This window comes from Notolepis coatsorum (genome assembly GCF_963971535.1).
Source record: "Notolepis coatsorum genome assembly, chromosome: 4".
NCBI lineage: Eukaryota > Metazoa > Chordata > Actinopteri > Aulopiformes > Paralepididae > Notolepis > Notolepis coatsorum.
Genome location: NC_140168.1, coordinates 190,491,982 through 190,507,442, shown reverse-complemented (window position 1 = coordinate 190,507,442; position 15,461 = coordinate 190,491,982). Strand labels below are relative to the sequence as shown.

The following is a 15,461-nucleotide window of genomic DNA, read 5'->3' as shown; positions in this document are numbered from 1 at the left end:
AAAGGCTTCTGCCCCCCGAGACTTTTGCTCCACGTTTTTGTTGCGCGTTTGAAGTGCCACGACTACGGGAGGTCCTCTTGAGTTGCCTTCACTGCAGACAATGAGCAGAAACTACTTCATATTGTCTTCGGCTGCATGACGCTCCTGTTATGGCTGACGCCACATATATATATATATATTAAGGCTGTCAAATATATCGCGTTAATATCGCGTTAACTCCCGATTCTATTAATGCCACTAATTTTTTTAACTCAAGATTAACTAAAAAAAAAAAAAAAAAAAAAAAAATCTTTTTTTACTAGACTTCACTCAGGTGTATTATTGATGCTCTCATTGATACTATGTTTGTTTCTGAAGTGTGTGTGTGTGTGTGTGTGTGTGTGTGTGTGTGTGTGTGTGTGTGTGAGATATAGAGAGAGAGGGGGTGAGAGAGATGAGGAAGGGGCAAAAGAGAAAAAGAGCTGGGAGAGTGTGTGTGTGAGGGAGAGAGGGGGGTGTGTGATTAATCAGCCCTTGTGTGTGTGAATGTAACAAGTTCCTAACGTTTTCTTTCCCCTATTATTTCATGCACACTTTATTCATTGTTTTAAATTATTATTTTCTTTTAAGTTATTTTGTGCATCACTCTGTTTTGAATTTGATGCAAATTTGCAATGCATGAGGGTCATCCTTTTGTGTTAAATGGCTGCACAAAGCAAGCATTTGTTGACTCGCATGTTGATAAGAGTATTAGAACTTGAAAAAGATCTGTTTAAGGTATAAAAAAATTTAAAAAAAAAATGCGATTAATTTGCGATTAATCGCGAGTTAACTATGGACAATCATGCGATTAATCGAGTTAAATATTTTAATCGTTTGACAGCACTAATATATATATATATATAAATGTATTGATCTGTTTTACTGCTGGCTCACTTTTTTACTTTTCACTTTTAAGATCTGACTTCATTGTTTGTCCACCTCGTTGCTTTTACTATGAGATACTAGGAGCACATACTCCAAACTGTTATTGTATGACTTGGATCTATGTGTGTTATCAGCATGATTCATAAGACATAGATTGAAAACTATCTGCCTGCTACTTGTACAAGTGATGGCTTATTTGGAAGGTATATGAACCTGTACTATCATATTATGTAAAAAAAAACATTTAAATAATTAGAATCCCCCTAAAGGGCCCAGAATCAGTGGCGGGGGGGGCCCAGACCTCAGAGGGTTAAAACAACAAGGGACTTGGCACTGAGGCGTGTTGAAAAGACGAGATCCTCAGCCCATTTTTATCTGATGGTCGATACGTCCCAATAGAGAGCACATTGTACTTAAAGGTGCTATAGATAACATTCAGCCACTAGATGTCGCACTAGGGCACCAGCATGTCATCTATCCAAGCAGGTGCATTCCACGTGGGGAAATGGGAAGTAGGGAGGGGATACAAGTAGGGAGGGGATACAAGTAGGGAGGGGATACAAGTAGGGAGGGGATACAAGTAGGGAGGGGATACAAGTAGGGAGGGGATACAATGTAAACAACAACATTCATTTTGGACCTGCCATGTTTTTTTAAATGATAAATAAATTAATCAATAATCGAATTGGGGGGGAAAACAATGCTTTTATTCTGCACCTTTCTAAAAGTCGATGTATTATAAATAAATAAATGTTATCTATAGCACCTTTAACTTTTAACTACATATCATTTTGGTCTATGTTGTTCATTTCCTGTGGCCTTGTGTCGTCCCTTGTCCCCAGCTGTGTCCACACATATGGAGGGAGAGGACCGTATCCAAGTACTGCTGATGGTGGAGGGCGGAAGGTACGTCAGGCCGCTGCTGAAAAGCGAAATTGGCAGCGATTTACAATACGGCGACTCTGCGCATTATGCAGCGCTGCGTATGTAGTGACCAGCGCTTTCTAGCGGCTTCGTGTTGCGTCTCTGAGGGAGCAATGTGGTTGTGCCCTGAGTGTGCTTCACCTGCGCTAGCCAGCTGAGGTAATTAAAGCCGCGCTGGTTCAGGGGCGCAAATCACACAGCAAATACTACATATTTATTATTTTCTTTTCTTTCTCCTCGTTTAGCTTTTGTTTTACGATTTAATTGCTGTTCTGTTCATTTATCTTTTTTTTCTTATTGTCTTTTTGGGGGGGATAAAAAAAGGATTGTTTTTCTTGACTCTAAAGCCTAATTGTGGCCCATTTTATTATTCGATTACAGCTCTCCGGGCGGACCCTCCGCATGCGGTTTTTAATTGTGTCTTATTGTTGAAGTCGGCCACCTGTTAACGAGGCCTTTCAACACAGTGCAATGACATGGCAATTTTCCCTGTTACTGCTGTAGAACCCTGTACATCCACGGGTTCAACAAGGTGGACTTTGCACTGTGGCATTCTGCCATCACTCTGGCCGCGGGCACAGATGGCAGGGCGCTAGGCAACCAGCAGCTCAGCAAAATGGTGTCCCCATCGTGGTGGACAGCTGCATCGCATTTGTGACCCAGTATGGTAAGTACCTGACATTTTAGTTCTGTTTACCTTTGATCAGCAAGGAGTTGACCCAGAGGATGAGGAGTTCAGCTTCAGCTCTCTCTCTCTCTCTCTCTCTCTCTCTCTCTCTCTCTCTCTCTCTCTCTCTTCTCTCTCTCTCTCTCTCTCTCTCTCTCTCTCTCTCTCTCTCTCTCTCTATCTCTCTCTCTCTCTCTCTCTCTCTCTCTATCTCTTCATATCTCTCTCACTCTCCCTCTCTCTCTACCACCCCCACCCCCCAGGTCTATGCCAGGAGGGGGTGTACCAGAGGCAGGGGGACCCCGGCCGTGTGGCCCTGCTCCTGGAGGAGTTTCAGCGGGACGCCCGCAACGTCAAGCTGCGGGAGAAGGAGCACCAGGTGGAGGACGTCACCGACACCCTGAAGAGCTTCCTGTCCCAGGCCGAGGACGCCCAGCTGGCCAAGGAGCTCTACCCCTACTGGGTGTCCGCCCTGGGTCTGTAGAGCAAACATTATCCTCCAGAAAGATATGTCGGCAATGCACTGTACAACTCAGACAATCCAACCAGATGCTTTAAATGGCGAAATGGTAAATGGCTGCATTTATATAGCAGCTTTTATCCAAATAGCTTTACAATTTGTTCCTCACACTTTACCCCTTCACTCACACATTCACACACCGACGGCGGAGGCGACCATGCAAGGTGCAGAGTTGACCTAATAATAATAATAATTAATTGGATTTATAGAGAGAAGCGCCTTTCTTAGACTCAAGGACACTTTACAAAGAGAGATAAGCTATATAAAAGAGAGGGTAAAAAAATATGAATATATATATAGTAGAGGTGGGCATAGATACATTTCTTTTAATCTAGATTAATCTATCTGCAATCCTGGAGTTAATCTAGATTAATCTAGATTAAATGGATAAAAAGAAAATAAAAAAAGTCTGCCGAAGGCATTCAAAATATGTGTGTTCTACCCAAATAATGACCAGAAGTAAGTCCTTACTTTTTCTTTCCTCCTTACGTTTCTCAGGCCAGGTGGCCCATTACACCATGAGCCCATCTCCCGTTTCCAAAATGCATTACAGACTGTTTGAAAAAGCTGTTTTGCTATGATAATTGGTAATAAAATATCAAAATAATGTAAGTGTGGTACGTGCAAACTGATGTTTAAAGGGGACCTGCATTGCTATTCCTAGCACTATTTGGGCAACTTTACACAATTCCTGTGAGTCTATGGAAGACATCTGTAAGGTTTATTAAAAAAAATAATCATTGTTTTATATTTCTAATGGAGTACTCAAAAGCATCATTTTCCAGCCTCAAGATGTCAGCCTGATATTGTCATAAATGTCTCAAATCTTTTGGATATTATTGATGTATACATCTTGTAATCTACATTAAGTATGGACACAGGTCTGAAACTGCTACATAGTTCTCTATCTTTCCCTTATTTTGGAATTGTAGTAATTATGGCTTCTTTCCATGAAGGTGGCATTGTGCCTTCTTTCATCGTGTGTCTGAATGCTGCTTCAGGGGCAGCATCGCTACCCGGTGACTTACTGCTCTTTGCTTTACTCATTCCCCACTTCTTGTTCTGTAATCTATGCGTTTAATATTTCGTTCTGTTCCTTCCCTATCGATGGTAGATCTAATTTTCCTAAACATTTCTATCTCATCTTCTCCTGCTGCTATCGGTTGTGTGTATAGTTTCTTATAGTATTCTTCAAATGTCTTCTCTATTTCAGCTGGTTCTCTTAGTATTTTGTTTGTGTTTGTGTCCCTTATTGTGTGTATTGTGTTCAGTTTTTGTTGTGTCATGATTCGTCAAGCTAAAAGTCTGGTCGCTCTCGGTCCTCCTTCATAGTATGTCTGTTTCATGTATCTAGCTTTCTTCTCTATTTCTGTCAGCAGTTCTTTGTTTCTCTTTCCTCTAACTTCCTTTACCTCTCTAAGTGTCTTTTGGTTCTTTGAGCTTTGGTGTTCTTTCTCTAATTATTTCAGTTTATTTATCAACCCCTATCATGCAGTCTTCTACCCTGTATCTGTCCCCTGTTGTCATGAGAAAATAGTCTATCCTTGAATATGTTGTGTGTGGATGCGAATAATGTGTGTCTCTATCTAATGTGTGCATTTCTTTCCATATATCCATGATTCCTAATTCTGCCATTTGTATATTCATATATTTGCTAATGTTTGTCCTCCATTTATTTGTGCTTGTCGTGTATGTCATAGTTCAGTACTACATTAAAATCACCTGTACAGATTAGGACCCCTTCCCCTTCCATCGCTATGATATCAAAGATTGTTTCAAATAAATATTTCTCACTTTGAGACTGGTGGAGCATATACATTCACTAGTGTTACCATTTGACCTTCCATTTTCCCCTTGACCATTACATACATCCCCTCTTTATCCCTTATGTCCCTGATCATTTCAAACTTCACTGTGTTTTTAATTAGTATAGCTACTCCTCTTCTAAGGTTCTGTTTAAAAGAACTATAAAACAGATTTGCATACCAGAATCTCTTCAGCTTTTCATGTTATTGTGATATTAGATGTGTTTCTTGTAAGAAGATAACTTGCGCCTCGTTTTTCTTAAGTTTCGTCATCACCTTACTCCTTTTAATCGGATTATTCATACCATTTACATTCAGCGACACTATTTTGATACCCTTAACTTGTGTCATATTTCTTTTCCAAATGTTCTCCCGTTCTATCCATGTCACATAAAATAATATTTGTGGTTGTAGCCACTGCTATCCCTGTCTGATTTACACACATATAACCATAATCAACATTAACTTCAACATTAACACTTGGAACTTCCATGGTATTTGAGGGATTCAGTCGTGTCCCTCTTTCCCCCGCTGGTGGGTGGGGAGTAGTGGCTCTCCTAGTGAGAGGGCTCCCCCTAGTGGCTAAGAAATGTGCACTATACATGTCCAGCTCGTTCTGTGTGCGACCTCCGAGCTCCCGGTCATAAGCTCTGCATTAGTCACTTTCATGTTCCCGTCTATTTGTATTATGTGACACGTGTAATCCTGTGGTTCTTTCATATCCGCCTCAATATATCTCTAGAATATCCATGTCCTTCTTTTAATTTTTTTTACTTTTCGTATAATTATCTCGTATGTACTTTACCATCTTCTCATTGTATAAGTCCTTTTCATGTTTACCTTTACTTGTATTGTGTGTGTCCCATGTATACCAGTTTAATGTGTATTGTACTTATCCTTCCCTGGATCACCGTGTCCCCTCTCGTCTCCTCTCTGTTCCCCTTCTCTGTGTCTTTTCGTCTTTATTCTCAGTTGATCCGCTTTGAATCGGTTCAGATCTCCTTCACCGTCCCGTCCTCCTCTCCTCCTCTTTGTCCCCCGACCCTGGTCCATCTTTGCGCCTCCTCCAACCTCTGCATCAGCGTCTGTCTCTCCTCTTCTCCTCCCGGCACCTTCCATCCTCTCCGGTCCATGTCCCTCGTCTCTTCCCTCACGTCGTTGTACACCTTTATGCCTTCTTTCTAATGAACCTTCAGCGTGGTCATTGGTGATTGAAATCTGATTCCTTTCTCTTTTTTATCTGAACATAGCTCCGACGCTTTACTACTACCGCCACCTCTGTTGAATAGTCATGGTCGAAGGTTATTCTCTGTCCCTCCACCTCCATCTTCGTCTGCCAGGCTGCTCTGATAATGTTTTCTTTGACTTCGAATTTCAAGAAATTAACTATAACTGCTCTCGTGGTCTGTTTATCTGTGGCTTCGGCGCTAGGGTCCTGTGTGCCCTTTGAATCTCTATCTTGACTAGGTATGGCACTTCCAGTTTTCCTCGAATTAGGTTGTCTATATATTTGGTCATTGAGTCTTCTTCTATCCCTTCTCTCAGTCCCCATATTCGTATATTATTTCTCCTCGACCTCCCCTCCAAGTCCGTTAGCTTTTCTCTCAACATATTTTGTTGTCCGAGCGTCGCCTTTAGAATTTCTTGTATATCTGTATTCCATTCCTCCGTTTCAGCTGTCCTTCCTTCTAGCATCCCTATATCTTTCTCTTGTTCCTGTAGTTTTCCATCAATTGTCTCAAGTCTCTTATTTATTTCTTCTCTGAGCTCGTCCTGACCCTTCTTTAATTCTTCCCTGAGTCTATCGATGTCGCTCCGGATGCTCTTCGTGTTAGCTTGGTTAGCTATTGCGTTAGCTTGTTGGATAGCTAATGCTCTAGCGTGTATGCTAGTCTGTATGCTAGCTTGTAGCTCCGCTACCCAGACGGGTATCTCTGGTCTGTCGCCCTGCGTCATGCTAGCTTGAATTACCTCATGCGCCACCTCCTTGTGTCGATAACTTTCCTCCGGTGTCTGTACTTCTTCTGGGGTCCCTTTTCTCTCGCTTTTTCTCGTGTTCATCTTTCTTTTCTCTTATATCCTTGAATTGTCACTTTTTATTTTGTTTTAGATTGTTTTACTTCCTTTTTTCGATATTCTTTGACCGGGAGCTCTTTTCTATGGCTGCTCACTAGAACATCTCAAACCAGAAGTCGGTGGGCTACTTTTTAGTATAACATTCTAAAATTAAATGACTGCAGAGTGTACAGACTATCCCAGAATGTGTGAGTGACTACACCTTTGATATTGAAAGTATGTGTTATTTTCCAACTTGCCACATTTCCAAAACTGTTCCAAATGGGGGGGGGGGGGGGGGGGGGGGGGGGGGGCTCGAGTTGCGCTCAGGTAAACAAGGTTCAACAGTGTGGGTTTTTTCTCTGTATCGCATCCTATAGTCATAGATACGACCATGATTCGGTATGCTTGCATGTTTTATTCATACATTTTTGTAGGGCGCAGTCACCCCACCCCCCCCCCCCTGTATTCCCGCATTTCACTGTATGCCCTGGTATGTATGTGACAAATAAAACTCTTGAATATTATGCTTCTCCTAAAATACGAGAAAAAAGATAGATTTCTGGTAGAATGATAAATACTGCAGCTCAGTCTCCAGTCCCGCCGCCCTGCTTTCAATTACTTCTTCATTTGAAAACTCACAGCAATGGAACTGCGATTAGACTAGATTCCAATCTAATTGAATCCCGACCAGAAGGAAGAGATTATCGATTTTAGCGTTTTCAATCGGCGCGATAAATTATATCCCTATGCCCGCCGTGTTGTGTCTGAGTGCAACCTGACCTGTCTGAGCGCTACCTGACCTGTCTGAGCGCAAGCTGACCTGTCTGTGTCTGAGCACAAGCTGACCTGTCTGTATCTGAGCGCAACCTGACCTGTCTGTGTCTGAGCACAAGCTGACCTGTCTGTATCTGAGCGCAACCTGACCTGTCTGTGTCTGAGCGCTACCTGACCTGTCTGTGTCTGAGCGCTACCTGACCTGTCTGAGTGCAAGCTGACCTGTCTGTGTCTGAGCGCTACCTGACCTGTCTGTGTCTGAGCGCAACCTGACCTGTCTGTGTCTGAGCGCTACCTGACCTGTCACCTCTGACCCGTCTGTGTCTGAGCGCTACCTGACCTGTCACCTCTGACCTGTCACATCTGACCCGTCTCCCTGCAGACGAGGAAGATGAGGGGCGGAGGGTGAAGAGGTACTCCAACTTCATCCGCAACCTGCCCAAGATAAACAGGTCCACCCTGGAGGCCCTGCTGCAACACCTGTACAGGTACACACACGCATGCACGCACACACCAGTGTTGTAGTACTCGAGTCCTGGACTGATTTTCAGGACTTGTGAGTCGCAACTCGACTTGGACTTGAGCACTGATGACTTGGACTTGGATACGAGCATTGACTGCATTCGGGCTCGGAAGGTGCAGACGAGGACTCTGACTTGTTCATTGATAAATACAATTATTTCTTAAAAAAAAGAAGCAGAGATAGAGATACTAGCTAGAGAGCCACAGACACTAGCACTAATGTTTATTCTTGAAGCAGAGAGAGATACTTGCTAAAGAGCCACAGACACTAGCACTATTGTTTATTCTTGGAGCAGATAGAGAGATACTAGCTAGAGAGTGATAGACACTAGCACTAATGTTTATTATCGAAGCATAGAGAGAGATACTAGCTAGAGAGCCACAGACACTAGCACTAATGTTTATTATCGAAGCATAGAGAGAGATACTAGCTAGAGAGCCACAGACACCAGCACTAATGTTTATTCTTGAAGCATAGAGAGAGATACTAGCTAGAGAGCCACAGACACTAGCACTAGTGTTTATATTATTGAAGTAGAGAGCGAGAGAGAGATACTAGCTAGACATACACTAGCACTAATGTTTATTCTTGAAGCATAGAGAGAGATACTAGCTAGAGAGCCACAGACACCAGCACTAATGTTTATTCTTGAAGCATAGAGAGATATACTAGCTAGAGAGCCACAGACACTAGCACTAATGTTTATTCTTGAAGCAGATAGAGAGATACTAGCTAGAGAGCCACAGACACCAGCACTAATGTTTATTCTTGAAGCATAGAGAGAGATACTAGCTAGAGAGCCACAGACACTAGCACTAGTGTTTATTCTTGAAGCAGATAGAGAGATACTAGCTAGAGAGCCACAGACACTAGCACTAGTGTTTATTCTTGAAGCAGATAGAGAGATACTAGCTAGAGAGCCACAGACACTAGCACTAGTGTTTATTCTTGAAGCAGATAGAGAGATACTAGCTAGAGAGCCACAGACACCAGCACTAATGTTTATTCTTGAAGCATAGAGAGAGATACTAGCTAGAGAGCCACAGACACTAGCACTAGTGTTTATTCTTGAAGCAGATAGAGAGATACTAGCTAGAGAGCCACAGACACTAGCACTAGTGTTTATTCTTGAAGCAGATAGAGAGATACTAGCTAGAGAGCCACAGACACTAGCACTAGTGTTTATTCTTGAAGCAGATAGAGAGATACTAGCTAGAGAGCCACAGACACTAGCACTAGTGTTTATTCTTGAAGCAGATAGAGAGATACTAGCTAGAGAGCCACAGACACTAGCACTAGCGTTTATTCTTGGAGCAGAGAGAGAGAGAGAGAGATACTAGCTAGAGAGCCACAGACACTAGCACTAGCGTTTATTCTTGAAGCAGAGATAGAGATACTTGCTAGAGAGCCACAGACACTAGCACTAGTGTTTATTCTTGGAGCAGAGAGAGAGAGAGATACTAGCTAGAGAGCCACAGACACTAGCACTAGCGTTTATTCTTGAAGCAGAGATAGAGATACTTGCTAGAGAGCCACAGACACTAGCACTAGTGTTTATTCTTGAAGCAGATAGAGAGATACTAGCTAGTGAGCCACAGACACTAGCACTAATGTTTATTCTTGAAGCAGAGAGAGAGATACTAGCTAGAGAGCCACAGACACTAGCACTATTGTTTATTCTTGAAGCAGAGAGAGATACTAGCTAGAGAGCCACAGACACTAGCACTAGTGTTTATTCTTGAAGCAGAGAGAGATACTAGCTAGAGAGCCACAGACACTAGCACTAGCGTTTATATTATTGAAGTAGAGAGATATACTAGCTAGAGCCAAGACACTAGCACTAGTGTTTATTCTTGGAGCAGAGAGAGAGAGAGATACTAGCTAGAGCCAAGACACTAGCACTAGTGTCTATTCTTGAAGCAGAGATAGAGATACTTGCTAGAGAGCCACAGACACTAGCACTAGTGTTTATTCTTGGAGCAGAGAGAGATACTAGCTAGAGAGCGATAGACACTAGCACTAGTGTTTAGATTCTTGAACCAGAGAGAGATACTTGCTAGAGAGCCACAGACACTAGCACTAGTGTTTATTCTTGGAGCAGAGAGAGATACTTGCTAGAGAGCCACAGACACTAGCACTAGTGTTTATTCTCGAAGCAGCGTCTACATCCACATTCTGTGGCTTGTTGATGTCTTGTTCCCTGACACTTCCACAGCACATGTTTCCCATTGGAGCGCCGCACCGGATAGTTGTGTTTAGGCGGCATTATGGTGATGATGCGTATTGTTTGGAAAAGGCTTAATTGGCCCTTTTGCTGGATTTGGCGCGAAGCCTAGCATCTCAAAACGATTATGTTGTGTGTGTGTGTGTGTGTGTGTGTTTGTATGCATGTGTGTGAGAATGATTTTGTCTGTGTGCAAGTTTTGGTGTATGCATGTGAGCATAATTTTTTTTTTCTCTGTAAGAGAGAGAGAGAGAGGGGAAGATAGCTAGCTCTCTAGCTAGTATCTCTATCTCTGCTTCAAGAATATACACTAGTGCTAGTGTCTGTGGCTCTCTAGCCAAGGATGGCCAGATAATAGAACAACGTAATACATGATCATGCGATTTATTTTGTATGGCGTGTTACAATAATAAATCATGTTGGAATTGAGACATTTTTACTTATTTTTTGTTAATAAATACTGAAAAAAGGTGTTGTTGGGTACCGATACCGAATTCCAGGAACTGGTACTGGTAACCGGTATCGGTTCAAAATGTGAACGGTACCCAACCCTAATTGGGTTGAGCAAACTCTGACTGGTGACTCTAACCCCACACCTCCTTCCTCCTCCTCCTCTTCCTCCTCCTCTACCTCCTCCACCTCCTCCTGCTCCTCCTCCTCTACCTCCTCCTCTACCTCCTCATCCTCCTCATCTTCCTCCTCCTCCTGCTCCTACTCCTCCTCCTCCTCTACCTCCTCCTGGTCCACATCATCCTCCTCCTCATCTTCCTGTGGTCCAGGATCCAGCAGTGCTCCCACCTCAACCAGATGCCGAGTCGCCGTCTGGCCTCCGTCCTCTCCTCCTGCCTGTTCCAGACCCAGGGCCAGACCCCGCAGGAGATCAATGTGACCTTCGCAATGTGACCTTCGACCTCATCAACAACTACGTCACCCTCTTCGGAGTGAGTCGCGAAACGCTGCCTCCTCACGCGTCCTGTATATTGTGCTCAAATCGTCTGGGATTAGATCGGATTAGATTCGATTCAAGTACAGAGTACATTGGAAACTAAATTGACATCTAGACTGCAAAGGAGCTGTAAAGTAGCAGTGTTCTTGGTCCTCGCTCCACAATGGTGGAACGAACTTCCCACCACAGTTAGGACAACCGAAAACCCGACCAATCTTTCGCCGTCGACTAAAAACACTGTTTGATGAACATTGTTACTCAGCTGAAAGAGCTTTGCCCTTCCTGCTGACTTGTCGTACAGAACTTGTAAGTCGCTTTGGATAAGCTCAAAGTTCAGCTAAATGACTAAATGTAAAGTCGGCTTGCCCTTAAAACGGTGGGTTTTTAAGTTGTAAAAAAAACTAAAGAAAACGGATAGTGTTTTGACGATTGTCAGATCATTTAGCACAGCGTCCATGTTCTCTGAAAAGGTCATACGTTTTCTCAGGTTTAAAGAATGTCACCATCTTTCAAACCTTTATTTCAACTCTAACTCTGTTTCGACGTCTGAGTTGGAGTCATATTGCCGTCACACTGCAAGCACACAAATAATACACACACACAATAGGCATGAGTTTACCGATGAATGGATGAACGGATGGGCAGGGGGGGGAACAGTGTTGCTCTCGGAGCTCTGCCTGGCTAATGGGATACGTAGCTGATGGAATGCTAATTCCATGGAATGCTAATTCCCGGTGAAACGCCTGGGATCCCTCTCGTCCCGACCTTAACACATTGACCGCCAATCACGTTGTACGACGGGTTTGCTGGTCATGCAAATTCCGCCAAAGCACGGCGTACAACGTTATTGAGATCAGATTTCATTTTTTCGCCATGGTATTCATAATTCCGCCACCCAGCCTCGGCTGAGACAGTGGGACTCGGCACAACCGTGCAACGCTTCAATACCGCCGCATGGTGGATGATCGGGCGACTTACAACAGGAAATGGATCACTGGTGATCTCGGTGCATCTTGGAAATCTGTCCGGCAGTGCACATATTGTTGCGGGACTCTAGACACACATCCGTGTATATGGATCGCTGCCATAACTCAATAATCGATATGATTTGGGCGCCATACAAACCAGAAATGGATCTAGTCGATCGACGTCAAATAAGAGGGATCTTTTTCCTCCAGTCTCATCAGCGAACGGTAAGAGGACAGTAACGTTACTTTCAGCTTGATTGTTTATTCTTTTCAATGCAAACCGCTCTGATCACCCATACTACATAAAGCATTTACTGACGATCACGGAATTATAAACGACCCCCCCCCCCCCCCCCCCCCCCTTTCATCCGCGCATGATGAGTCATAACGTTTAGGGTCGTATTCAGTTGGATTTTTTTATATAGCGTGTATCGCGAATAAACTGCAATCGATAATCTATATTATGCGTTTAGGCCTATAACTAGCGTTCTAGGAATTACTGCAGAAAACAATAAAAACATACTTATATTCTAGACGGTATTTTCTTATGAATATATGAATGAAAAAGTATAACGTTCCTACATCCTGAACGATAGATAATCGATGTTGAATGGGCCATAGTAATGTCAATTTAGCAATACAATTTAAAAAGTTATAGCCCTGCAAAGAAGGTGAACATCTCCATAGGCTTAGACTGGTGGCAGTGATCATACATTGATGGATAGAAGCATGGCAGTTAATGTGTTAAAGATGGGAGCGTTCACTCACAAATTGCTTCGGAATGTCAAAGTCGTACGCGTGACAAATAGCCATTAAGCTGAGCCCAATAGCGGTGAATTCCCACACACACACACACACACACACACACACACACACACACACACACACACACACACACACACACACACACACACACACACACACTCACACACAAAAAGAGTGAGACGTCCTACTAATTAAAGCGCCCGGGTTCTGTTGCCGGATACCGTCGAGCGGGTCCTTTATCAGGCAGAAACACACCAAGGCGGGGAGTGTTGTGTGCACACTTGCTCGCATTTGTGTATTTTCTTTTTCTCTCTCTCTCTCTCTCTCTCTCTCTCTCTCTCTCTCTCTCTCTCTCTCTCTCTCTCTCCTCTCTCTCTCTCTCTCTCTCTCTCTCTCTCTCTCTCTCTCTCTCTCTCTCTCTATCTCTCTCTATCTCTCTCCCTCTCTCCGCCTCTCCCCCCAATCTTCCCTGCCAGTGTGTATAACTCCGACAAAGCAAATTGTTCTCTGAAAATGAGAGAAAAAGAAGAAAAGTTGGAATAGAAAAAAAAGGAAAAGAAATAGAAACAAAATGTAATTCCCCCACCCAGAGCTTCTGTGAGAGGAAAGTGAGGCGGGGGCCTCGTTTATTCACTCGGTGCCGAGACGCCGCAGACAATCACCGCCAACTGACCGCCAGCCCCCCCCCCCCCCCCGCCCCTGCCTACAAATTAGTTTCCGAACTCATTATTCACTTCTGGAGTGACACCATTTTGTTTCATAGTTTCACTGCAGCTCGCCGTGTGTTTTTTAAGTCGCCAAAGTTACTCGTTGCGATGGAATTTAAAGTATAAACTTGTGTTTGTGTGTGTCTGTCTGTGTGTGTCTGTCTGTCTGTGTGTGTGTGTGTGTGTGATGTGTGTGTGTCTGTGTGTGTGTGTCTGTGTGTCTGTCTGTCTGTGTGTGTGTGTCTGTCTCTGTGTGTGTCTGTCTCTGTGTGTGTCTGTCTGTCTCTGTGTGTGTGGGTGTGTGTGTGTGTGTGTGGGTGTGTGTGTGTGTGTGTTTGTTTGTCTCTGTGTGTGTGTGTGTGTGTGTGTGTGTGTGTGTGTGTGTGTGTGTGTGTGTGTGTGTGTGTGTGTGTGTGTGTGTGTGTGTGTGTGTGTGTGTGGGGGGGTGTGTGTGTGTGTGGGGGGGTGTGTGTCTGTCTCTGTGTGTGTGTCTGTCTGTCTGTCTGTCTGTCTGTATGTATGTCTGTATGTCTGTCTGTCTGTGTGTGTGTGTATGTCTCTGTATGTGTGTGTGTGTGTCTGTCTGTCTCTGTATGTGTGTGTATCTGTGTGTGTGTGTGTGTCTGTCTCTGTATGTGTGCCTGTGTGTGTGTCTGTATCTGTGTGTGCCTGTGTGTGTCTGTCTGTCTCTGTGTGTGTGTGTGTGTCTGTCTGTCTGTCTGTCTGTATCTGTGTGTGTGTGTGTCTGTGTGTGTGTGTGTGTGTGTGTGTGTGTGTGTGTGTGTGTCTGTATGTCTGTCTGTCTGTGTCTTCTCGCAGGTCAAGGATGACCAAGTGCAGCAGATGGAGAGAGAGAACTGTTTCATCACCCGCTGGAAAGACAAGAAAGACACCACAGTAAGTCTGCCTTTTGACCCTCACTGGCAAGCAATCAGCTGTGTGTGTGTGTGTGTGTGTGTGTGTGTGTGTCTGTGTGTGTGTGTGTGTGTGTGTGTGTGTGTGTGTGTGTGTGTGTGTGTGTGTGTGGTGTGTGTGTGTACCCACTGCGAAAAACAATTGTATCACAACTCCACTTCGTATCAAGTCTCAAGAGTCTTTATTCCATTTTAAAGACATAATATGTAACATATCCTGGTCTACCGACCACCGCCATCGAGCCTCTTCAACTCATTCAGAACTCAGCCTCCCGCCTGATCTCCAACCTACCAAAGTCGGCCCATGTCACCCCACTTCTTAGAAACCTGCACTGGCTCCCCATCGCCGCACTAATCCGCTTCAAGGCCCTCGACCTGGCATGCTGTGCGGCAAAGGGAAAGGCTCCCGGCTACCTCCGGTCAATGGTCTCTAACTACACACCATCAAGACTCCTCCGCTCTATGTCTTCTGGCCGCCTCAGACCCACTCCTATCTGAGCTCCGGGAGGGTCATCAAAGAGAAGCCGGCTATTCTCGGTCCTTGCCCCACAATGGTGGAACGAACTTCCCAACACAGTTAGGACACCTAAATTATTATCCTAACCCATGTCTGCATGTTTGCGATCTGATTGGCCACTGACGTTTCTGGTCATGTGACATGTGCACCAATCGTGTGACGGCAAGTTCTTTCGACGGTTAAGCTTAGGCACTCTTTCGAAGTTGGTTAAGGTTAGAGTTTGTCTTAGAGCATGGCGATAGA

The 15,461-nt window shown here is 44.0% G+C and overlaps 1 protein-coding gene across 1 annotated transcript in view; it reads left to right on the top strand.

Annotated features, from left to right (window-relative positions):
• Positions 1-15,461, top strand: part of arap2 (ArfGAP with RhoGAP domain, ankyrin repeat and PH domain 2) — a gene marked incomplete at its 3' end in the record, with an annotated part of 497,512 nt that overhangs the window by 414,556 nt on the left and 67,495 nt on the right. The window contains 8 exon segments of the mRNA XM_084312192.1: positions 1,749-1,812; positions 2,335-2,438; positions 2,441-2,497; positions 2,761-2,973; positions 8,037-8,142; positions 11,181-11,298; positions 11,301-11,342; positions 14,607-14,684. Of these exon segments, the coding sequence (XP_084168318.1) occupies positions 1,749-1,812; positions 2,335-2,438; positions 2,441-2,497; positions 2,761-2,973; positions 8,037-8,142; positions 11,181-11,298; positions 11,301-11,342; positions 14,607-14,684 (782 nt within the window).